At 36.7% G+C, this 23,656-nt stretch overlaps 3 protein-coding genes and 1 long non-coding RNA gene across 8 annotated transcripts; 2 read left to right on the top strand and 2 right to left on the bottom strand.

The window, feature by feature from the left end:
* Nucleotides 1-789: 789 nt before the first annotated feature.
* Nucleotides 790-6,253, top strand: LOC111781393 (cell division cycle protein 48 homolog). Its single transcript, XM_023661951.1, has 9 exons — nt 790-958; nt 1,142-1,307; nt 2,564-2,792; nt 3,500-4,266; nt 4,367-4,588; nt 4,677-4,748; nt 4,831-5,112; nt 5,237-5,596; nt 5,668-6,253. The coding sequence occupies exons 1-9, from the start codon at nt 930-932 to the stop codon at nt 5,956-5,958; spliced, it is 2,418 nt and encodes an 805-aa protein (XP_023517719.1). The 5' UTR covers nt 790-929; the 3' UTR covers nt 5,959-6,253.
* A 7,027-nt stretch (nt 6,254-13,280) lies between these two features.
* LOC111782060 lies at nt 13,281-14,617 on the bottom strand. Its single transcript, XR_002813054.1, has 3 exons — nt 14,399-14,617; nt 14,188-14,300; nt 13,281-13,500 (listed from the first exon to the last, which is right to left on the bottom strand). It is a non-coding gene; the product is annotated as an uncharacterized LOC111782060 (long non-coding RNA).
* Nucleotides 14,618-16,422: 1,805 nt separating this feature from the next.
* On the top strand, nt 16,423-18,733 carry LOC111782059 (transcription factor TCP11-like). Its single transcript, XM_023662837.1, has one exon. The coding sequence runs from the start codon at nt 17,925-17,927 to the stop codon at nt 18,552-18,554; it is 630 nt and encodes a 209-aa protein (XP_023518605.1). The 5' UTR covers nt 16,423-17,924; the 3' UTR covers nt 18,555-18,733.
* On the bottom strand, nt 18,724-22,759 carry LOC111782058. Of its 5 annotated transcripts, XR_002813052.1 has the most exons (13): nt 22,678-22,759; nt 21,788-22,194; nt 21,535-21,674; nt 20,852-20,925; nt 20,713-20,767; nt 20,553-20,627; nt 20,382-20,455; nt 20,248-20,296; nt 19,834-19,918; nt 19,510-19,566; nt 19,286-19,368; nt 18,959-18,993; nt 18,724-18,858 (listed from the first exon to the last, which is right to left on the bottom strand). XR_002813052.1 is itself a non-coding variant. In XM_023662835.1 (12 exons), the coding sequence occupies exons 2-11, from the start codon at nt 22,092-22,094 to the stop codon at nt 19,301-19,303; spliced, it is 984 nt and encodes a 327-aa protein (XP_023518603.1). In that variant the 5' UTR covers nt 22,095-22,194; nt 22,678-22,759; the 3' UTR covers nt 18,724-18,858; nt 19,286-19,300. The 5 variants fall into 5 exon arrangements, 3 of the variants coding, with proteins under 3 accessions (XP_023518603.1, XP_023518601.1, XP_023518604.1); XM_023662835.1 differs by lacking the exon at nt 18,959-18,993; XR_002813053.1 differs by lacking the exons at nt 18,724-18,858; nt 18,959-18,993 and having other exon boundaries at nt 19,027-19,368; nt 19,442-19,566.
* Nucleotides 22,760-23,656: the final 897 nt, after the last annotated feature.

The following is a 23,656-nucleotide window of genomic DNA, read 5'->3' as shown; positions in this document are numbered from 1 at the left end:
ATAGAACATTCTGGATTTATCTGAGAAGAAAATAAATAAGAATAAATATTATTTATAATTATATTAATGGATAATTCTAGAAGTCAAAGCAATGAGAAAAACGTTGAGTTGCCTTCGTGTTGATATACGTTGGTAGGTAAAAAAAAAAAAAAAAAATTTTTTTTCTTCACAAAATGCTCTCCTATTTTTCTTCACAAAAGCATGAAATGCAATTAAATAATAATAATAATAATAAAGTAAAACGAGTTTTTAAAAATATTTACATGGGATTAAATTTAAACATCTATTTTTTTTAAGTCAGTCGATACAGTAAAATTGTACAATTATGTCCGAGTAATATGTTGAGGGAAAGATTCAGCATTTGACCTTTTAATAGAAAACGGAGTTAGAAACCCCCAAAAAAAAAAATTCGTGTTAATGTAGTAACGTCGAGTGAAAGATTCGAGCATTTGACATTTTGAAGGTGAATTACATTCGTGTAATGAAAGATTTAAGTATCTACCCTCTTGATAGAACGCGAGTTATGTTCATGTGAGTGAAAGATTCGAGTATCTACCCTCTTGATAGAACGCGAGTTATGTTCATGTGAGTGAAAGATTCGAGCATTCGACCCATTGATATAAGGTATAAATGTGTTATTATTATTATTATTTATTTATTTTTATTAAGGATGAAATTAAATATTCTAGAACTAAGTAAGAAGTAAAATAATAATAATAATAGTAATAATAAAAGAATAAAAAGAAAAAGGAAAAGAACAACGAACCTTTTCTTTGTTAACAAGAAAAGGAGCAACCAATGGCATAAATATCATATCCCAACCTCTCTATACTCGGATCTCTCCATATACTTCCTATCGCCATTTCTCCTCTGATTTTGTTGTCTCTGCAACAACTCAGCCGCCTCTTGCCTTCTGTTTGGCCATCGACATGGCGAATCAAGCTGAATCCTCCGACTCGTAAGCTCTCTCCCCAATTTCCTAGATCCCAATTTCAATTCTTCTTCATCTTCTTCATTTCGTGTTTTTCCGATGAGTAATTTCTGCTCTGATTGTGCGTTTGTTGCCTGATTATGCTGTCAATGCGTTTTTTTTTTTTTTTTTTTTTTTTTTTTTTTTTTTTTTTTTTTTTTTTTTTTNCAGTAAGGGTTCCAAGAGAGATTTTAGTACTGCGATTCTAGAGCGCAAGAAAGCCGCGAACCGGCTTATTGTCGATGAGGCCGTCAATGATGACAACTCGGTGGTTGCGCTTCACCCTGATACTATGGAGAAGCTTCAACTCTTCCGTGGCGATACGATCTTGATCAAGGTATGATTTTATTCTCGCTTTTATGTATCAGTTGTTTATCATTTCCTGGACGTTATTTGTTCATTGAGCTAGGTTTTTAAAAATGTTTTGCCCTAAGTGATGTTGCTGAATTTTGTAGGATCGGGGAGGTTTGCTCTTCCCTTTTTGGATTGTGTGTGTGTGTGTGTTTTGAAAAAAATAAATTTCATAATTTTAGATTAACTAGTGGTTCCATTTGGTATTTCGGGTCCGTGAATTGAGTGCGTTTCGATTTTTGGAGTAGAGGGCGTCATTAGTTCTTCTAGGCGGTCTTTTCTTTTTGAATTCTGATATTGTGGACTTTGTGGTTGTTAGAAGTTTGGGTTGGGTTTACATAGCTTGTGGTTATACCATAGAAATGAATGAGTTATAGAAGTTTATGTAGCTTGTGTGTTGATTTGCAAGTTGTGAGTTTGAGATTTATAGAAGTTATTGGAAGCCTAGAAGACGAGTTTCATTAACCTGTGCTATTCTGAAGTTTTTAGTAATAAGTTACCACAACTCTCCATTTTGGCTCAGAAGACTACTTAAACAATTTTGTCTGCTATGTACATCATTGCCAGATCTTGAAATATTGTTTTTGAAATTTGGTCAGGAGGAATTGTGGACTTTTTAGTGAGAATTCCAGGGTTTTTTTTATTATTGGATGAGAATCTTGTGGCTGAGTGCAAAATTGTTCTGAGGATAGTTTTCTGTTTTCTTTTGGAAACTGATTCTGATTGGACGACTTATGAAGTCAATGTTATTGTACACGGAGCAAATTTGTAATTTAGGAAGAAATAGTAACTTCATTATTGCTATTATTTTGGTAAAACAAATCATTAGTGAGCATGCTAACAAAAAACAGCTTTATTAAACCGTTATCTAACGTGTTCGTACATGATTTTTGTTCTGCAAAAACGGAACCGTCTAAAATCAGTCCTTTGGGTTTCTTTTTCCCTAGCTTCTAATTGGAACAAAAGACTTCTAGAACTATCTTCCTTTTTTTTTTTTTTTTTTTTTTTTTTTTTTTTTTTNCTGATTCCACCCAATTAGATAGTATTTTAAGATCTCCTTTGTTCTTGGAAGGGGATGGACTTCGCTTCCTTCCCTTTTACTCTTGTCCATTTCGGGATCTTAGGAACTTCTTCCTAGGAAAAAAAATGTTGCTTTCTCATACTCACAACTTGAGAACGTTCTTGAATGGCATGCAATATTTTGTTTGTAACTGTATCTTTTGTCTTCCTTCTGGAGTTCAGGGGAAGAAAAGGAGGGATACAATCTGCATCGCTCTTGCTGATGACACATGTGATGAACCAAAAATAAGAATGAACAAGGTTGTGAGAAGCAACCTTCGGGTGAGGCTTGGAGATGTTGTCTCCGTGCATCAGTGTGCTGATGTGAAATATGGAAAGCGGGTACACATTCTTCCAGTAGATGACACTATTGAAGGTGTCACTGGGAATCTTTTTGATGCATACTTAAAACGTGAGATTCTATCCTACCTATTTCTTTCCGTTGATTTGTCTTTTGCTTCTTGTTTGTTTTAATTTCTGGCAAGTTCATTTGATCCTTCCCCTTTCCCAATTTATTACATGATTGACCAAGTGTTTTTTTTTTCAATTGACTTTTTAGAATATGCTCATACATTACCTTTTCCATCATTTTTAGTTATTTGGTTTATGGAATGTTGTGACTTGTGATACTTGATATTGCAGTCCGCTCATGTGCTTTTTGTTTATGTTAAGTATGTTTATCATTGGCGTACAGTGCATTGCCGGGAAGCAGCTTGTTTATCACTATTTTTTTATGTGTGTTTATCACTATTTTTTAAAATCTTGAACAAGTTCCTTTATACATTTAAAATTTGGTGTAAACCAATTTTGTCTTCCCCTATCCTCTGTTTGCATCCAAATGTGTCTTTTCTCTTTTACATATTTTAATTGAAACAGGTTCAACTACTTGACGGTACCTGTTATGGTTTTCTTTGATTTTCAAAACTTTTAATGCACTTTCCTAATTAATAATATGTATGTATTTGCATGTCTTTGGTACATAGCTTTAGATAGATCTTCGACAAAGGTAGATAACTTTTCATACGTTTAACATTTGGTCACATTTAAGCATAGATTTTTTTTTTTTAATACACTGAAGTTTGCATATTTCTTAGTTCTTATATTGTTCATATCATGCAGCTTATTTCTTGGAGGCCTATCGCCCAGTGAGGAAGGGTGATCTCTTCCTTGTGAGGGGAGGAATGAGAAGTGTGGAGTTCAAGGTTATTGAAACTGATCCTCCTGAGTATTGTGTGGTTGCTCCCGACACTGAAATCTTCTGTGAAGGGGAGCCTGTGAGAAGAGAGGATGAAGATAGGTTAGATGAGGTTGGTTATGATGACGTTGGTGGTGTTAGAAAACAAATGGCACAAATCCGTGAATTGGTGGAACTGCCACTGAGACATCCACAGCTTTTTAAATCCATTGGAGTAAAGCCACCTAAGGGAATTCTGCTTTATGGACCCCCTGGATCTGGAAAGACCTTGATTGCCCGAGCTGTAGCTAATGAAACTGGGGCTTTCTTTTTCTGTATCAATGGACCAGAGATTATGTCGAAGTTAGCTGGAGAAAGTGAAAGTAATCTTAGGAAGGCTTTTGAGGAGGCAGAAAAGAATGCTCCATCTATTATCTTTATTGATGAGATTGATTCAATTGCTCCTAAGCGAGAAAAGACTCATGGAGAAGTCGAGAGAAGGATTGTTTCTCAGCTACTGACACTTATGGATGGGTTAAAATCTCGTGCCCATGTCATTGTTATTGGAGCTACAAATCGTCCAAACAGCATCGATCCAGCCTTGAGGCGATTTGGAAGGTTTGACAGGGAAATCGATATTGGAGTGCCTGATGAAGTTGGGCGCCTTGAGGTTCTTCGTATCCATACCAAGAATATGAAGCTTGCTGAAGATGTAAGATTTCAATTGTGTATACTTCTTTCTAATTGCCTTTGCTTGTCGGTTGCTACATCGTCAAAGGAGTTCACTCATTTTCTTATGTTGGATATTGCAGGTTGACTTGGAAAGAATCTCCAAGGATACACATGGGTATGTTGGAGCTGACTTGGCAGCTCTTTGTACTGAGGCTGCACTTCAATGCATTAGAGAGAAGATGGATGTGATTGATTTAGAAGATGAAACAATAGATGCCGAAATTCTTAACTCAATGGCAGTTACAAATGAGCACTTCCAGACTGCTCTTGGGACGAGTAATCCTTCTGCTCTTCGTGAAACTGTAAGTGCTCGTGGTGGCATTAACTGCAGCTTGCGTTTTAGCATTCGTCGGTGCGATACTGTGTGTTGATTTAATTTTCTTTTGTCAGGTCGTCGAAGTGCCCAATGTCAGCTGGCAAGATATCGGAGGTCTTGAGAATGTCAAGAGGGAACTTCAAGAGGTAAGTCATGCTCCTGATGAATGATCTTCTTAGTTTGGAGAAAATTCATTCATGATCTAATTTTGTTCTGTTTCTCAATTAGACTGTACAATATCCAGTGGAACATCCCGAGAAGTTCGAGAAATTTGGAATGTCACCATCAAAGGGAGTTCTTTTCTATGGCCCTCCAGGATGTGGAAAAACTCTTCTGGCCAAAGCTATTGCAAATGAATGCCAGGCCAACTTCATCAGTGTCAAGGGTCCTGAATTGCTTACTATGTGGTTTGGAGAAAGTGAGGCCAATGTTCGGGAAATTTTTGACAAGGCGCGCCAGTCTGCACCTTGTGTTCTGTTCTTTGACGAGCTCGACTCTATTGCCACTCAGGTTCGTATTCCCATACTCGTGTAACTATTCAACATTATTGTTGTGTAAGTCATCCTGATAGTGAACTGTGTAAAATTAAGTTTTGCAAATCTTTTATAACCTTTTTGGACTAAACTATCTGCAGAGAGGCAGCAGCGTGGGAGATGCTGGAGGCGCTGCCGATCGAGTTCTGAACCAACTCCTTACTGAAATGGACGGAATGTCAGCAAAGAAGACTGTCTTCATAATTGGAGCTACCAACAGACCAGATATTATAGATCCTGCACTTCTTCGTCCAGGACGTCTCGATCAATTGATTTATATTCCTCTTCCCGACGAGGATTCTCGTCACCAAATTTTCAAGGCTTGTTTGAGGAAGTCTCCAATATCAAAAGATGTAGACCTTAGAGCCCTAGCTAAGTACACTCAGGGCTTTAGTGGTGCTGATATTACAGAAATCTGCCAGCGTGCTTGCAAATATGCTATCAGAGAGAATATTGAGAAAGTAAAATCCTGCACTTCGAATCCTATCATATTTTCAGTTGTGCACACATTTAAATATTTTCTGTGTTGCAGGATATTGAGAGGGAGAGGAGGAGAAGAGATAATCCTGAGGCCATGGAAGAAGATGTAGAAGACGAGGTGGCGGAGATTAAAGCTGCTCATTTCGAGGAGTCGATGAAGTTCGCTCGTAGAAGTGTGAGTGATGCTGATATCCGTAAATACCAGGCATTTGCTCAAACACTGCAGCAGTCAAGAGGGTTTGGTTCTGAGTTCAGATTCTCAGAAAACACTTCTGGAACTGCAGCAGCCGACCCGTTTGCAGCCTCGGCGGGCGGGGCTGATGACGATGATCTTTACAACTAGGTTTTTCATGTGTCATGTAAGTTTAGAACGTTTCTTCTTCTTATACTGCAAATCTGTGTCCGTTTCCCATATAAATTATCTGTCGGGGGAGGAGGAGCCTAGAGTTGGAGGGCTGTTTGGTCCCATTCGTGGCTTCAGGGCACTCCCCTTGGGTAGTGATACGTGCCTATAATGTAGACTTTGAGCTGGTTTACTTGCTATTACTGCTTTATAATGGATACTTTATTAGAACGCCATAAGATTGCTGTTTGAGCACACTACTCAATTTCTTTGAAATCTTAACTCCCTTGCGGCTTTTCTATCCCTCCAGAGGGAGGTTTGCCAATAGTGCATATATTTTTTTGTCGTACGGTTCTTTCTCGTTCGTACGTAAAAGATCAATGGTTTGGGTAATGTTCATACTCATGTTGAATGTGTATTTAACCGAATGCTTGTTAGCACAAAAAATATGAGTCGACCAATGCTTGTTAGCACAACACAAAAAATATGATTCAAATGCTAGTCATACAAACCGAAACCATGGCTTCACTTGTTAGGCAACACTTTTTAATCGTAAAGAAAGACAATATTTCGAAGGTGTTATACATCAAACTTTTTTGAATGTTTGTGATATTTTTAGTCTGTTATATCATATTTTTATCTCATGTCCGTATCCTTTTTTATTATACGGTTCAAAAGTTGCAAACCCCCAAAAATTTTATACCACAAAGACAAATTTTACACATATCTCACCACATACAGGATTGGTACAAACTACTAGTTAGAGAAAAATACTAAAAAAACATCTACAAATAGCATTTCTAGGACAATGCTAACAAAGACATGTCTCCTTATGAATAGCATTTCTAGGACAATGCTAACAAAGACATGTCTCCTTACTCAAAGCGATAGGAGTGAGTGAAGTAGATTGAGAGTAACAAGGCAAGGACAAAAAAGGAGAGAAAAAAAAAAAGATTCAAAATGCCAAAAACTCGAGGGGTCTAATAGAAATAGTGAAAAGATTATGTCACCCATATTTGGGAGCAAAAAAGATTGAGAAATTAAAGGTAAATGTGGGATGTTTTGGATTCATCGGGAGCTGTTTGTAACTTGGGGAGCGAGTCAACTTAATGATTGGCGTCTCAATGAAACCGAGCTATAAACGGTGGGAGTTTTGGGGTTCTTGTCCCTTAAAACGAGTAAATTTTGTACCTAACCGTCGCTTTTTATGTCCAAAATGAAATTACATAGACATGAAAGGGCCCCTTTGCAACAAAAAAAAAGAATAGTGGTAGAAAGAAAGAAAGAAAGAAAGAAAGAAAGAGGGGAGGGGGGGAGATGACTAAGATAGTAGCATAATGGTAGTAAGACATACACATCAAATCATGTCATATACCATTTGCCTTATCATTCATTATGGTGATCGATGATGGTTGATGGGATCCACATCATATCATCATCCCACCTTTTCTTCTATTCATTTCCCTTCCCTTTCTTCTATTGGATACCCCAATTCTCTATTTTCTTTTTATTATTATTATTTTTTTTTTACTCTCAAAAAAATATATGAAATTTAGCTCAATAATAATAAATCTACGCTCTCTATCAAGATGTTATAGATTTGAATCTCTCTAGTTTAGACATCGTTGACAAATTACAAATTTAGTCATGTCAATAGAATCCTCAAATGTCGAATAAAAGTATTGTGGGCCTCGAAGACATAGTAAAAAATGACTAAGACTCCAAAAGAAACGGAGTCGAGCCTCGATTAAAAGGAGGTGTTGGATGAATGAAAGTCCTAGGAATGATCATGGGTTTATAATCAAAGAATACTATCTCTATTGGTATTGGTATGACATTGTCCACTTTAAGCCTAACTATGGTAACAATAGAGAGAATATCCTTTAATTATAAATGGACGATCATTTCTTAAATTAGCGGGACTTTTATTCTTACGTTTTTAAAATTTTCTATTTTAATTTTTTTGCTTTTGGATTGTTCTTGAGTTATTTAATCTTATATTAAATTCTTTTGGGTAAAGATCTATCCAATTTTCAAATATTATTGTCATTTTGTTTATGTTTTTTTTTAAATAAAAATATGCTTTCTTCTGACAATTAAAAAAAATTATACAGTTATGAGAAGTTGACTGTTCCAATTCAATCAAATATAAAAAATAAATTTAAATTTTTTTTTTTTAATTAAAGTTTAACGGAAACTGTTAAGACCGGAGCTGTTGATCTAAAAACATTACTTCGGTTCAGCTATGTTCAAATTGGTCTAATAAAAATTCGAATCTCTAATATTTTAATCAAGAATATATATTTTAACCCGTTGAATAATATTTAAGTCGATTTTAACTTTAGTTGAAATACAACTTTTATTTCTTTTAAGATCGATAGCTCACTTTTGTGCCAAAACGAAAACAATAAATTCAATTTGATGTCAATGTTTCAAGCTGAACTCAATTAGTTTATGTATATTATATCTTTCGACCAAGAGATTAAAGCTCTAAACAATACTTACACACACTTTCTCGCTGGTTGACTCGAAAAGTTGCACACAACTCAATAAGTAGTTATCGACGTTACTAATGGTAAAGTAAACGAAGTTACTATGATCGAACACAAATACTCTAATACCTCACTAAATTACCACGGAACCTAAAAACTTGAACGGACTGAGAGGAAGTAGGAAGTGAAGGGATTGAGTAAGAAAAGTGCGAGATCGCACATCAGTTGGATAGGGGAACACGAAACATACGTGAAAATCTATGATGTCCCACATTGATTGAGGAGGAGAACAAAACACTATTTATCGAAACTCTCCGTAGCATACGTGTTTTAAAGCGTTGAGGGGAAGCCCGGAAGAAAAGGCTCAAAAAGGACAATATCGATTGACGGTAAACTCGAGCCGTTACAAAAATTGAAAGCGTTTGGGATAAATGATGAAGAGAGAGAGAGAGGTCAAAGTGAGGAAGAAAGGGGGAAGGGAGGGCCGCACGAGGGGTCTCTGAGATATCAGAGGAACTTGCAGTTTTTTTTTTTTGTTTCTCTTTCTCTCTCTACAATTTTTTTTTCATATATTTTAAATAAATTGCAATATTAGTTTAGATAGTCGGTAATTGTAGTCATATCTTCCTACCCGATATTATATACAGTAAGCCGTTGTTGTTGCCTTTTGCTTACATTTTCATAGAACACCTATTTCAATTTTTCAAATCTTGCTTTCAAAACTCTCTCTCTCGAAATCTCTTTGCTCCCGTTTTCTAAAACTTTCTTCTTGAACCAGGGTAAGAGGCTTGAGTATACGTCGTTTGGCCGTAGGTGACGCAAGAACGAATAGACTTAACTCACTTATTGCTGGGAAGTGAGTGCTGCACAATAAAGTCCGCTGCTATTAAAGTGCGAAATTGTCAAATTTAGACAGAAAGTCAACAGACTATTGGTGATTTGAAATAATGTGATAGAGAGTGATTTGTTTGATGTAAATTCGTTCCAATATTATGTTAGTTTTTGTTATATAATTGTTTCAAAACTACCCGTTTTAAGTATAAATGTATTAGATTTTTAGACAGAAAGTCGACATGATGGTTACTTAGACAGTATTACTATGATAGCTCAAGCCCACCCCTAGTAGATACAGTTCATTTTAGTCTGTTACGTATCGCTATCAGCCACTTAGTACAGAATTACTGTGATAATCCAAGCTCACCGCTTGCAAATATTGTCTACTTTTAATCGGTTATGTATCGTTGTCAGCCACTTAGTACAATATTATTGTGATAGCCCAAGCCCACCGCTAGCAGATATCGTCCGTTTTAGTCCATTACATATCGCTATCTGTCACATAATTTTAAAACGTGTCTATCAATGAGAGATCTACACACATCGAGACACGAATGATTTTAAAATATTTATAAAAAATATCAAATCAAACTTCAGCATTTATTTCAAACCACTCATACCTTCGCTATTTTTTTTTTTTTTTTTACCTTTTTATAAAAATTTACATGTAATATTATAATTTTTTTAAAAATAAGGATAGATTTGACATAAATAACAAATTTAAGGCCATTAATATTTCTGGTGCAAACAATAAATTAGAATCTCTTTATAAAAAATTTAATATATAAAGGAACGTTTCGATCCCAACCGTCCATAATCAAAGTATCACTATCATGTGTACAACTGCCGATGTCTATTCTTGTCTCATGTTTCCTTACCAAAACGCCCCTTGTGATAAGATTGTCCGAATTGACAAATCATTTTGGATATTTCATTAATTTAGAATTTTACATCGATAACAATAAGTCATTATTGAAGGAAACTAGGACGTTAAGTTACAATCATTGGTTCTGTCTTGTGTTCTAACTCTAACTATATCTAAAATCTAAGAGATTATTAGAAATTTTTATAATGAAATGCATTTCTCTCTTCTCCCGACATTGAATAGTCTTGTTGAAAATTTGAATAGTGAAGAGTAAATCACGTGCGGATCAAAGCTTAAAAATGTATATGAGAATAAATTCGATCGGTCTATATATTTTTAGCGTTTTTTTTTTTCAGAGTTATCACGTGACAGGACCCAAAAGGAAATTTCAAGTTCAAAGATTTTGAATTTAAATTTACAAGCACGGAATGTAACCATATGAAAATTACACGTTCAAGAAATTTGAACTCACGAACTCTTACTCGTTATTCTTCTTTCGTTACCTCTGGACGCTAATAATTTCGAGAAAAAAAAAGAAAAAAAAAGCCATTAATTAAGAGAGAAATTTTGAATATTGTTACATTATTATTAGCGATGGGAGAGAGATAGAGAGGGAGAGAGCAAAATGAAGCACTAATCTTTTGTACTCCGGGGAATTACCTTGTATGAACAAAACAAAACAAAACGAAGAAGCCCATCAGAGGCGGCGCTACGGCGGCGACAGCGGCGGCGGCGGTGGTGGTGGTGGAGATATATCAAGGGTCGCCACGTTCATGCCAGCAAAGAAGCATAGCCACACAGCGGCGGAGGATGTAGAATTTAGTGCGCTGTTTTTTAACCAAATTGCTGCATTTTTTACCAAAAGATCTACAAGGATCACATGGGTATTCCCCAATTTCACTCTTTTCCTTCACTCCTTCCATTTTTAACTGCCTCTCCAACAATATTTACTGCTGCTACAAATGGTTGAAGAACCCCTTTCTCTCTGTTTTTTTTACAGTTTTTCGCTCTGTTTTTGACCTCTCCTTCTTCCAAATTCTGGGTTTGTGCTGAAATTTTCAGAAGAAGAAGAAGAAGAAGAAGAAGAGATGGGTTTTGTGTGTGTAAATGACTGTTGAAAAATGGAACCCACCATTTTATCAACAAGAAATGGTAACAGGTAGCCATATGAAACAAAGAATGGGCCAATCCTCTGCCACACCATTTTTTTTTTCTTTCTTACCCTATTCTTAATTCAATTTTTATTTTACGCCGTAAAGATTCGAATATTCAACCTCTAGATTAATCATATACGTCTCAATCAATTTAGTTATGTTCGAGATTTGTTTAGTTCGATAATGATAGAAGTGAGGTATTGAATTATCGGACGTTTAAGATGATTATTAATTGAGTTATATTTGGATTAATGGAAGGTTAACATGAATATTATATATTTTTTTGTACTAAAAATTGATTTAAACGTAAAGATGATGCAATAGACTAGGTGAAAACATTAAAAATATACCGTACCGTAAAAAATTTGTCTCTTTTTTCTTTTGAATTACGAGTGATGAGGTTGGCTTAGTGGAGTTGGTGAATATACTCGAACATTGCAACTATATGCTTGATTCGTGAAAATATTAAAAATATAAAGTATTATAAAATTTGTTTTTTTTTCTTTTGAATTATGAGTAATGAGATCGGTTTGTGAGTTGATAAATATACTCGAGCATCGCAACTATATGGTAGAACGACACTCTTATGACCTAATAGAATTTTGGGTAATTTAATATGAAAAATTGTAGTTAATGTTATTATTAGGTCAATATAAAAATAATAATATAAAATGATTAAATATTTGAATTAAAAAAAAAAAAAAAAAAAAAAAAAAAAAAAAAAAAAAAAAAAAAAAAAAAAAAAAAAAAANCTTAAAATGATCCATTACCAATAAAAGGTAAAGAAGGGACCCATATAGTAAATGCTAAGAATGTTATTAAACTAATTATTATTATTATTTTTTTTTTCTGAAAAAACTAAACTTTTAAATATTATAATAAGATGAAGTAAATGAGGCACAAAATAAAGACTCGGTCGAGTAATAGAACCTTTGATTCTAGAGCATAGATTTACATGGGTCGAGTAATAGAACCTTTGATTCTAGAGCATAGATTTACATGGAATAATTCCAGGAGCTTTCACTACGAGCAGGTTAGATACGTGGGGTAGTGGGCTCGTAATACCCTCTTTCAACTGCTTCATCCATATAGTTGCGAGCTAGAGTTGTTATAGGTTATGGCTAGAGCCATAGAAGGCCTAATAGGGAGAACTGTAAAGCTTTTTTTACGTCAAAAACCCTAAAACTATCTATCTAACGGTGGATTTGACATAATTGGAATATAACTCGGAGAAGGTGAAGTTAATTTTTAAATCTTAAAATTAGTTTTATAGTTAGCTTAAAGCTAACTTTTACTGAACTTGCCAACCTAAACTTCCAAAGACGGCATACCCAATGCTCGAGACTAGAGCGTGACTAAGGAGAAAGAAAAACTCTTATTTTCTCATTGGGGCAAGCCCACATGGCTATGAGAACGAGCACGAGCAATCTAGTGTCCGAGATAATTGATCAAATGACGACTGAATTTATTAGATTAGTATTAACTGCCTATTCCAAAAGAAAATGGGATAATAGAAAGAACGGGAAGTGCAAAATAGATGGGTGAAAAAATATAAGAAATTAATTTTAAAATTTACTAAAGGTATAAAAATAAAGATAGAATAAATTTAGAGTGTATATAATTATATTATAATATTTAGGGAAGCAGAAAATAAAAGTGGAGATGCTATAAAAATGGGTCCTGCCATGTGGTAAGGCAGCATGAGTTGGTCTTTTTTGGTCTTAGGAAAGGCGTTTAGAATGGATGGGTCTCCATCCATCCATCCAACACCAATCCATCCTTGCCATGGCTCAAAGAATTGTGTTTCTTCTTCTTTTTCTCGAGCTTGATGGCGATTTCCCGCTCAGTATAGTGTTTTAGTCACCGAGTCATTGGTTGTTGCAGCATCGTTTAAGCTTGTACAAGGCTTGGTTCTTGTAACAACCCAAGCCCACCGCTAACAGATATTTATCCACTTTCGCCTGTTACGTATCGCTGTCAGCCTCATGATTTTAAAATACGTATGCTATGGAGAGGTTTCCACACCCTCATAAGGAATGTTTCCACACCTTTGCACTCTCTCTCGAGATAAATCAACCATGTTGCCTATTGACGACAGAGTCTTCTCTTACAATCTTCGAGCCCAAATCGTAGTCTGATGATCTGTCTCTCATTCGGATCGAGAATGCCTAGGAGATTCCAAATTTGCAGTTATTTCCTGTAATATAATTCAGAATGCATTCTCAGATTATGGTAGATAGAGCTAGTTTATCATATGCCTAAATGAATCAACAAACTACAAATCTAAGGGGGTTGATAAATCCCTGAATGTATGTATATGCATTTTCTGTGATTCAATTATTAACACTATAATATATCTTCAAAGGACGCCAGCAAAGCAACTTATAATCATTATCCAGTGATGAACTGATACCAAAACTTGGACAACAGACAAATGATGGAACTGAGAAAGATGGATTTTTCAAATAATGGCAATACATCACTATGATCACCATTCCTGACATCATTATTTTCTAACATTTAAAACAGCTTCCCGTTATAAAGTTTTCATTGGTAAGCTAGCAAACCTGCACGGCTCTACAAGTATTACTTTTTTCGTAACTCAAACTCACTGCTAGTAGATATTGTTATTTTTGGGTTTTTTTTTTCGGGCTTACCTTAAGATTTTTAAAACGTGTCTGTTAGGGAGAGGTTTCCACACCCTTATAAAGAGTGTTTCGTTCTTCTCTCCAACCGACGTGAGATCTCACATACAAGCTTTATGGAAGGTAAGAATCCAAAATCGTAGATTCATAAATCAGTATGTTTAAAGTCGTATCCTGTCATTGTTCAATTTTATGTCCTATTTTATAGGTCAAAAGTAAAGAGAAGAAGTGAAAGATACCTGAAAAGTGGTATCATGGTCAGCCCATACAGGTTGCTGCAATGAACACGAAATTCACGACATAAAAGGTAACTTATCCAATCTCTCAACTGTAATTCCAACATCATTACATCCTGTTAAAAGTTACTTTATCAAGCACGTATAACAAGCCTAATGAATTGAAGACATGAAAACTGAAAACACACAAACAATATAGCCTTCACATGCATACCTGGATTTGGACAATCAACTCAGACTCTTCTTGAACTGTTAAAAGCTTCTTTGTTTCAGGATCCCACAAGAACAGTCTTAGAAGATTCTTAGGATCAAAATTTTCACTTGTTTTTCTCCGTGCATCTTCTGTTGAGGTTTATTGGGAGTGAATGTCCCACATTGGTTAATTTAGTGGAAGATCATAGGTTTATAAGTGAGGAATACTAACTCCATTGGTATGAGGCCCCTTTTGGGGAAGCCCAAAGCAAAGCCATGAGAGCTTATGCTCAGTGGACAATATCATACCATTGTGGTAAATTGTACATCTGTTAGGGAGAGGTTTCCCCACCGGTTTCCCCGCAAAGCCATGAGAGCTTATGCTCAGCCCCTTTTGGGGACCACCGGTTTCCCCACCCTTATAAAGAAGCCCAAAGCAAAGCCATGAGAGCTTATGCTCCCCCCCTTTTGGGGACCACCCCCACCCTTCCGGTTTCCCCGCAAAGCCATGAGAGCTTATGCTCAGCCCCTTTTGGGGACCACCGGTTTCCCCACCCTTATAAAGAAGCCCAAAGCAAAGCCATGAGAGCTTATGCTCCCCCCCTTTTGGGGACCACCCCCACCCTTCCGGTTTCCCCGCAAAGCCATGAGAGCTTATGCTCAGCCCCTTTTGGGGACCACCGGTTTCCCCACCCTTATAAAGAAGCCCAAAGCAAAGCCATGAGAGCTTATGCTCAGTGGACAATATCATACCATTGTGGTAAATTGTACATCTGTTAGGGAGAGGTTTCCCCACCGGTTTCCCCACCCTTATAAAGAAGCCCAAAGCAAAGCCATGAGAGCTTATGCTCAGCCCCTTTTGGGGAAGCCCAAAGCAAAGCCATGAGAGCTTATGCTCAGTGGACAATATCATACCATTGTGGTAAATCGTACATCTGTTAGGGAGAGGTTTCCCCACCGGTTTCCCCACCCTTATAAAGAATGTTTCGTTCTCTTCCCAACCGATGTGGGATCTCACGTTCATTTAACCTATAGGTTTCCCCACCCCTTATAAAGAATGTTTCGTTCTCTTCCCAACCGATGTGGGATCTCACGTTCATTTAACCTATAGGAAAGAGGGTTGTAGGAACCCATCTCGAATGGCTTCGTTCTCCTCCCCAACCGAGGTGGGATCTCACATTCATTTAACCTACAAGAAAGAGGGTCGTAGGAACCCATCTTGAATGGGGCGGGTAACGAGGGAGGAAGCATGAGCAAGGAGATATTCCTCCCTCTTAGCTGAACATGTTCGAGGATGGGGCTTAAATTCCCCATCCCCATCTCAGCCCCACCCTGCCCTATTTCGACTCACCAACAAACAATCTGCAAAATGATTGTATTTACTCAATATGACAGAAATGATATAGTTGATACGGATTTTCATCTGTATATTGATTGATAAGAATGGTGAGGAAAAGGAAGTTTAGTTCATCTTACGATGATAATAAACCAAGCCACTCAACCGCTTGATGCAAGTTTCCAGACAAGATGCTCACGGTTGCTTTGTCTCCCTTCATCAATTCAAACACTCCTCGATCAACCTCCTATTTAGTGTCATCTTCATAATGGGCATCAAATGAGTCATTAATTAGAATTCCCAAATGCAGTGGAGACGCAGGTACATATAAATACTTGCATACGTATAATCGTGTTGGAAAAAAACATGAATACAGACACCAGCACAGAAATTATGGTTTTCTTAAAGATATCAAACTCTCGTTCTGTCGCGAATGACTGTATGTTTTTCTAGGATGTACACTCCTTTATTGTTCTAACAATGCTGTTGTGAATTGTTATCGGTCTGGTAAAAAGTGTCTTACTTTCATTGTGCAGGATTTCATAACAAACATGAACCTGAGTAGATGCGGCATTTTTACAAACACTTGATGTACATGGAGAAAGCTAATTTAGGAAAACTAAATGATAAAAGAGATCAGTATCGATTATAGATGAATATGACACAACTTTTGTAAGCTTTAAGCCAATTGGAAAACTATTTTCAAAATTTTCATGGTGTTTAAATCCTTCTCCTCAAAGTCCTACATAGGCGCTTTCTACATACTCCGCATTGCATAGCTAATGGGCACATTCGATTCACAAACAACATTCATAGCCATTTGAGGCACTACAAAATCCAAATAAGGAAAACCCAACTCTAAATATTCTGAACAAAACTCTCTAAGCATCACATTTGTGCCGAACCAAACAGGAAAATCACACAAAGCAAACAAATGAGCATAATATCAAACTGCAAATACTACCTGAAGAACAGGAGGAAGAAGAAGAAGAACAGAAGAAGGATGAAGGACGCTTCTCGGGTGGCATCTTGAAAGTCCCTTAGAACTGTTCACTGGTAATTTTCTCGCCGTTCAGTCTCTGTGAATGATCTGGGTCCTTATTTTCGGTGGATTGGTAAGCAATGGGTTCGTTCTGAGCTTTATCAGTGGCTTCACACAGCAATTCACACCCCGAAACCGGGACAAGATTTTTTTCCTTCTGAAGTTTACATGCGGGTTAAAGTAAGAGCTAGAATATAACGATGTATATATCATTATAACTTCAACTAAGACAACTAACCATGTTTAACTGACTCTACGTCATTATAACTTCAACTAAGATATGTTTTGGAGTACTTATTCTTCCTTCAACATCAATAGTTTCGTCTCCTCATCTCACCTAATCGTTTGTCCTCTTCTCATCTGGTTGCTTGTCGTTGCTTAGCTCTCTCTTGCATCTCACGCCATTGGTAAGCTTAAATTGTTTTTCCTCGTGGTTTCTAATCTGTTCCCACCACCACGACTTTCTCTCACTCGATTTCATCTCCTTTATTCTACAAATCTCTCTTGGTGTAACTTCTCATTGGCATCGTAGATCCACATACCAAAAAATGGACGTAACTCTAGGACACATGCGGATGGTCGCCCTAGCTCAAACTCTTTTTTTAGTTCCCTTTTAGTTCTACTTTTCAAAGAAAGTCAAGTCTTATAAAAGACGTCATTCTATGAGGGAAGTCTCTGAGAGTCTTTGCAAGTTTATTCCAAACAAAGCGAACTCCTTCTTTCTCGATCTTCGTCAGAAAGATGCAGATAAGACGACGGCAATAGTAAGAGTCACAAATTCTAAGGTGGTCAGTAATTGTTGGTAATGAAATTGGATTTTGTAGGAGATTGGACTTGAGCCATTAGTTACTAAAAGAATCATTTAACTAATAGGGAAAAGAACATAATAAGTGAACCCCACATCACACAGGCTGAAGGGAGAAACGAGAAGCCATGTGTCAGGGTGATGCTTGTCCAAGTCACCATGCATCCCACTCTGATTATCCGACTCCATGACATGAGGAGCCAGTATTTATTAAAATTACCTCAGAACCCTAATCCCCCTTCTCCTTAGTCTCTTCCATTCCGATCGGAACGAACCCTAACACCCTTCTAACATCAACAAGCACAAAATCCCCTTTTCATTTCTTCCTCCTCTGAAATCAAATCATCAATCATACTATTTCAACCATGGTATCCGAAATCCTTCCCCACAAATTTCCCTCTTCCTCCGATCCCCATTCTCAGCCCACCGCTTCTCACTCACTTGCAGTCGCCACTGATTCATCTCTGCCCAACACCACGCAACCCGTCGTCCATCGCAAATCCTCCACCGCTTTGTCCTCGTCATCTTCGAGGGACCGCCACACCAAGGTCAACGGCAGAGGGCGCCGTGTCCGCATGCCGGCTCTCTGTGCCTCTCGCATCTTTCAGTTGACGTGCGAGCTTGGCCATCGTTCTGATGGTGAGACCATCGAGTGGCTTCTCCGTCAGGCTGAGCCCTCTATCATCGCAGCCACTGGTACTGGGACTGTTCCGGCTGCTCCGATCTCCACCGTTTCTTCGGTTATGGCGTCGTCTGCTCCGTCGGTTGCTTGTAGGGTTCAGCCGGTGGCAGTGGCTGCTGCTGGTGGGCAGGGAATGTTCGGGATGCCACCGCCGAGCTGCCGTTTGAATTTATGCCAGCCGGCCGGGATGGATTACTCTAATGGCGGGGATGATTACCGGTACATGCCGTTCACTGCGCTTCTGTTGCAGCCGGCGACGGCGGACGAGGCGGAGGAGAGACATGAGGCGGAGGAGATCTTCAGAGAACAATAGAAAATTGAAATGATCAAACAGAACACAGACAGCAGTTTGAAATTGCAGTATGGAAATCTTACCCTTTTTCCAGCCCTTCTTCGGTCACCTTCCTCTCATTCTGGTTATGGCTAGAATTTGTAGAGGCATGAAGAAACTGTATAATCTTCTACTGCAATGGAAATTCATCTTTTTTTTTTTTTTCTTTTTATTGAAATTTAAATATCTTCTCTGGCTAAACTGATTGAATGGACCCACCATTGTCCACCTGGTCTTACAATATATTCTCAGTGGGGCATGAAATGGGGACAGTTCAGGAACATTCCTGGCATTGGAAATTAATTATTTGAACTTTTTTTTGTCAACTAAAATAAAAATTTTGTAAAAAAGGAACTTTCAGTTCAGGTTGGGATGAGTTTTGAAACCTCAAACATTCTTCATCAAAGTATATCATCCATCCCTGTGAAAGAACCCAGTCTTAAGGGAATTCATATAATTTTTCATAGAAATGCATTTGATCAAGAGCAATAATATTACATCTGTTGAGCTTGTAATTCAAGGGTTAACAAAGTGCAAGAAGCCAGCAAATTTTATTAATCTATGTAATGTAAAGTGGTGAATATGATCCAGAGGAAGACAGACCGAGTTTCTCAAACTTATTAGTAAAAAGAATGTGTCGCAAGTCTTCTCAAAATTTAAAGAAGACCACGACCACCAGCAAGGGGAAAAGCAGGAGAGGAGACGTAATGCACCTTTTGCTTAGAGTTTCAATGCTTGGATCCAAAAATCCACCATCTCCTCCTCTTTCTGTAGTCATTTGATTGCTCATCTGCAACTGAGGAAACATCCGAGTGAATATATGGAGCTATGAGTTATGGAATTGAGGAAATTGAAGAAATGAACCTTACATATAACATATGAGTGATAAGTATCAAGCAGCTAAGTTCACTGTGAATAGAAGACTAAAAATAGTTACCCCGTTGAGGATAGATTGAATTGTAATGCACCTCTGCCCAAAAGCTCAGGAAAATGACTGCATATTGCACAGAGGAATAGTAAGTGAAGCTCTTTACAAACAAAATTACATACATGTAACATTGATTCACGTTCCTAAATGTTGGAAATCCCCCCTTTTTGATCCGAAAGATAAGGGTTTTGTTTATTAGAAAGAGATACTGTTTTTGCAGTACACAGGATATAATAAAACTGGAAAACAGAGCATGAATGAGTATTCACAGACCATTTTTCTTCAGTCAAATTTACGGAATTGCAAAGAAAAATGAGAGAGTTGAGTTCATACCTTGTTTTTTCTTCTGGAAATTAGGGATGATCTCTATACAACAAGTTTCCTTGAAAGAAGCCATAACGAATATCTTAACGCCATACTGCAACATAAAACGGTCATCAGGGGACATTTTGCTTTACTCATAAATGACAAATTTCTCAAAACAATAAGGTAGAAAGGGGGAAGGAAGAATGGAGGGAGGAAACATATTCTCGTTTTGGGGGGTTGGGGAAGGAATGAACAGAGTTCTTAAACGACATAAGGACATGCATTTTTCATTTCATTTTCATATCAAGCTAGCTACTTTATTCAAGTAATTGACATGATTGGGGATCACTGCATGAACGAACAACAAACATATTTTAAACTTCCAACACTATCTAGAGAAAACACTTCAAAGCCGGAGACAAGATGATGCGGTGACCGTACCCAATCTGCAGCTGCCTGTAGTGTTACATGATCACCCCACTCACCACTCCTGTAAACATTTCAAAATAAGGATTATCCAAATAAGATTAGAAAAGGAGGATGAAAAATAGTGAAATAAATAGAAGTCAAAATACATGGACATCTTTTCCAAATAATCATCGTATCCCATGGGAACATATCCCTCATAAATCTCCTGGTGTGACTTGAGCTGGTATGGAAAAAAAAGACACATAGAAAACCATGATAAGTAGTCAATTATATGTGGAAGATACAAGGTAGTAAAGCTATGAGCAACAATGACAAACCTGATTCACAACATTTTCTCTCACCAACTTGTGGCGTTCAGATGTTCCAAATAGTTGATCTGATAAGGCACGGAACTGAGAATCGAAAATGATATGAGTATGTCAGGTAATCCAAACTGTTCAAGTGTGACCAGAACCACATGCCTGAGAAACAACTGACCTGACAGTTACCATCCCCTTTAACCTTTCGTTCAACAAAATCATATACCTTCAACCTAGGATTGGAAAGGCAGTGGACAGACATTACAGTTAATACCCAAAATCCAATGTTGAACAAAAGAGAGTTTTTGAGATATTACCTATCCAGCAACCTTTGATGATCTGAAGTTACTTCATCAATTGGAGGAATCTCACCATTAGTTCTTGGGACATGCTGCACAATCACATGAGAAGTTTTAAGTCAACTTTGTAGTAGACAGACAAACCTATGGATAATACCATGCCACATACATATGTTAGCACAGATTGGAAAAGAACTAGAGATCAGCCTTTGAAAGCATATTGTTTGACAAGATTCCTTGGTTCTCGTCCAAACAATTAAATGAATAGTGAAAATCATAAGTGAGCATGCTGGGAATCAAGAATCAGTAATAGCGGGAATGATCATGTCGATGGTTCACAGAGAAAACGTCTACCAAATGTTTATTCCAGTGCCCATTTCAGTCTGACAACACACATGAACGAATGATGTAAGAATAGTTCAAAATATTCCAAACTAATTCCCAAAAAGAAAAAAGAGAAGCACCTACGGAAATCATAACAAAATATTTCCCAATCAAGAGGAGAACAATTCCAAATTCTAACCAGATATAAAGTATTCCTAGATGTCAGCAGTCACAAGTCCCTGCAAAGAAGCATGCTCCATACAAAGTCTGACATACATTGATCGCTCTTAAGAGGGAATATTTTCATCATAATGAATCTATAATTTATTTCAACTACTACACCAAAATAAAAAAAATGTAATTATAGAAAATCTCACAGGCGCTGGAATCATTTGATCCATTTTCCAATCTACTAGATTCTCATGCCCGTATGGAAAGTAATTATCTTCATGACTTGGACTAGAACATGAACTAGAAGGCTCCATAGTTTCAACTTCATCTTCAACCGACTCATTTTCTGCAGATTGTAAAAAAAAAAAAAAAAAAAAAATTGTGCGCACTTGTAAGGATCATTATCACACATGTATAGGGAAAGAAGAATAATGCAGTTAGTATTGTAACAATCTGAACTGTAGTTTCTTGAGGACCGATTGTTCCAACCCAGCGCAAAATTAGATGTTTGGGAGGGCTCTTCTGCATTTGAACAGCCCGAGGCCTCTGCGATTTCTAATTGGGTAAACTCCTCCTGAAGAGTGTGTGCAATAATCTCATCGTTCTCCACGTGGTTAACTTCATTATTGCAACGATTTCCATGATAATGGTCATCGAAATTAACATCATGTTGTGCCATGTCATGAAAGTACTCGGTACTATAGGATGAGTCCCCATTGAAAAGACGAAGACCCCACCTAATGGCATCGGAATCATAATCGTTCATAACTATCTTCTCGTCACAACTACTAAAGTAATGGTAGTTTCTCCTCCAGAGAAGTAGCTGTTTGACAAGTTTGCAAAATGCCTAACCCAACAACTCCTACCTACGAGGAAAATTATGAACTACTAGATTACAAGCACGAAACGAGATCAATAACCAATAATCAATAATCAATAGAACATCAAGTTCTCGTGGATATTTCGAAACTTCCTTCAAACTGTACCTTCTAAGATCCAAGTCTTATAAACAAAAATCAAATACGAAACATATTTTGATTTTGATCTAAACGAGAAACGCCTCTATACATTTATAACTTCGAATGCGGATAAAAAAAAAAAAAACCATGCAAACCAATCCAAAGCTTTCAAGAGTGGATAAATCAAAATCAAACAAACAACAACAGAACTCGTATAAACAACAACAAGGATATAACGGCAACTGAAAAACGAACAGAAGAACGATTAAAGAACCAAAGCACTTGGTCAAAGAAAAATAAGAACCTTAAGACAACGGCGGATTGGATCAACGAATCAGTTGCATATCAGAAAGTGAAATTATGACATTAAGCATAAAAACAAGCACTGACCTCCAGTTCAATCAAAGGTGAGAGCGATCAACGAGGTTGAAGAATGAAGTTTCTTATCGAACTGCACATTTAAAGAAGCGTACGGATGCAATAGAGGACGACGACAAAATTTTACAGTTACTGTGCGGTTAATGCGTTGTGATATTACCAACGTTCAGGCACATGTCTATAAATTCTATATTTTATTATGTTATTTATTTTTTATTTTTTAGCACAAAAATTAGTGTAAACTATGCGCACTAACTCTTTTCAATTACCATATGTGTCGGTATAAACATTTCAACGGTTAGATCGTGATTTTAATTACCATATGTTATCTAAGAAACTTTAAGAATAATTAAAAATTTAAGAAGAAATTAAGAAAAATAATTAAAATATTAAACCATTCAAGTAAATAATTAAATTAGTACAGTTATGTTTCACATTTATAAAATCGATTACACCCACAAGCATCACTACCGGTGTACATGGTCCGGATTGAGTTGGGTTGAAGGATTTTTTTTATCCAACCCAATCCAAAATTTTTCACAACTCAGTTCTCCGGTCATCAAATGTTAAATAAAATAGGATAAAATAATAAAATAACAAAATAATATAAAAAAAATTTAAACAAAATAATAGAAAGAAACATGTATATAACAAAATAATACAAATTAAACAAAATAATAATAATTAATAAGAAAGTATTTTAAATATATTTTATATATTTTTATTTGGCCCGGTTCAATTGGAAGGTCACACAAACTCGAAATCGAACTGATTTAGTTCGGATTCAAAAAAATGAACCCAACCCTATCCAAAATACTAATCCAACCCAATTCAACCCTTATAGTTTGGGTGGTTGAACATTCTTTTATCCACGAATATCTGAAAAGGGTAAAATGGGTATACTCAAAAAATTATCTTCCATTTATATAAATTCTAGATTATAGGTGTTGCCACTCAAGTAAAAAAAATAAATAAATAAATAAATGCAATT

Source organism: Cucurbita pepo, chromosome LG19, assembly GCF_002806865.2.
Source record: "Cucurbita pepo subsp. pepo cultivar mu-cu-16 chromosome LG19, ASM280686v2, whole genome shotgun sequence".
NCBI classification, from domain to species: domain Eukaryota; kingdom Viridiplantae; phylum Streptophyta; class Magnoliopsida; order Cucurbitales; family Cucurbitaceae; genus Cucurbita; species Cucurbita pepo.
Note: the sequence above shows the minus strand (reverse complement) of the source record. Positions and strands in the feature narration are given on the sequence as shown.

Excerpts from the sequence above, each read along its gene's own strand:
- LOC111782058 (XM_023662835.1), bottom strand. The coding sequence starts at position 22,094 with ATGAACGATTATGATTCCGATGCCATTAGGTGGGGTCTTCGTCTTTTC. Across the intron at positions 21,675-21,787 it reads TCGGTCCTCAAGAAACTACA|AAAATGAGTCGGTTGAAGAT; the intron begins GTTCAGATTGTT and ends TACAATCTGCAG. Across the intron at positions 20,926-21,534 it reads ATCAAATGATTCCAGCGCCT|CATGTCCCAAGAACTAATGG; the intron begins GTGAGATTTTCT and ends GTGATTGTGCAG.
- LOC111782059 (XM_023662837.1), top strand. The coding sequence starts at position 17,925 with ATGGTATCCGAAATCCTTCCCCACAAATTTCCCTCTTCCTCCGATCCC.
- LOC111781393 (XM_023661951.1), top strand. The coding sequence starts at position 930 with ATGGCGAATCAAGCTGAATCCTCCGACTC. Across the intron at positions 4,589-4,676 it reads CTTCTGCTCTTCGTGAAACT|GTCGTCGAAGTGCCCAATGT; the intron begins GTAAGTGCTCGT and ends TTCTTTTGTCAG. Across the intron at positions 4,749-4,830 it reads TCAAGAGGGAACTTCAAGAG|ACTGTACAATATCCAGTGGA; the intron begins GTAAGTCATGCT and ends TTTCTCAATTAG.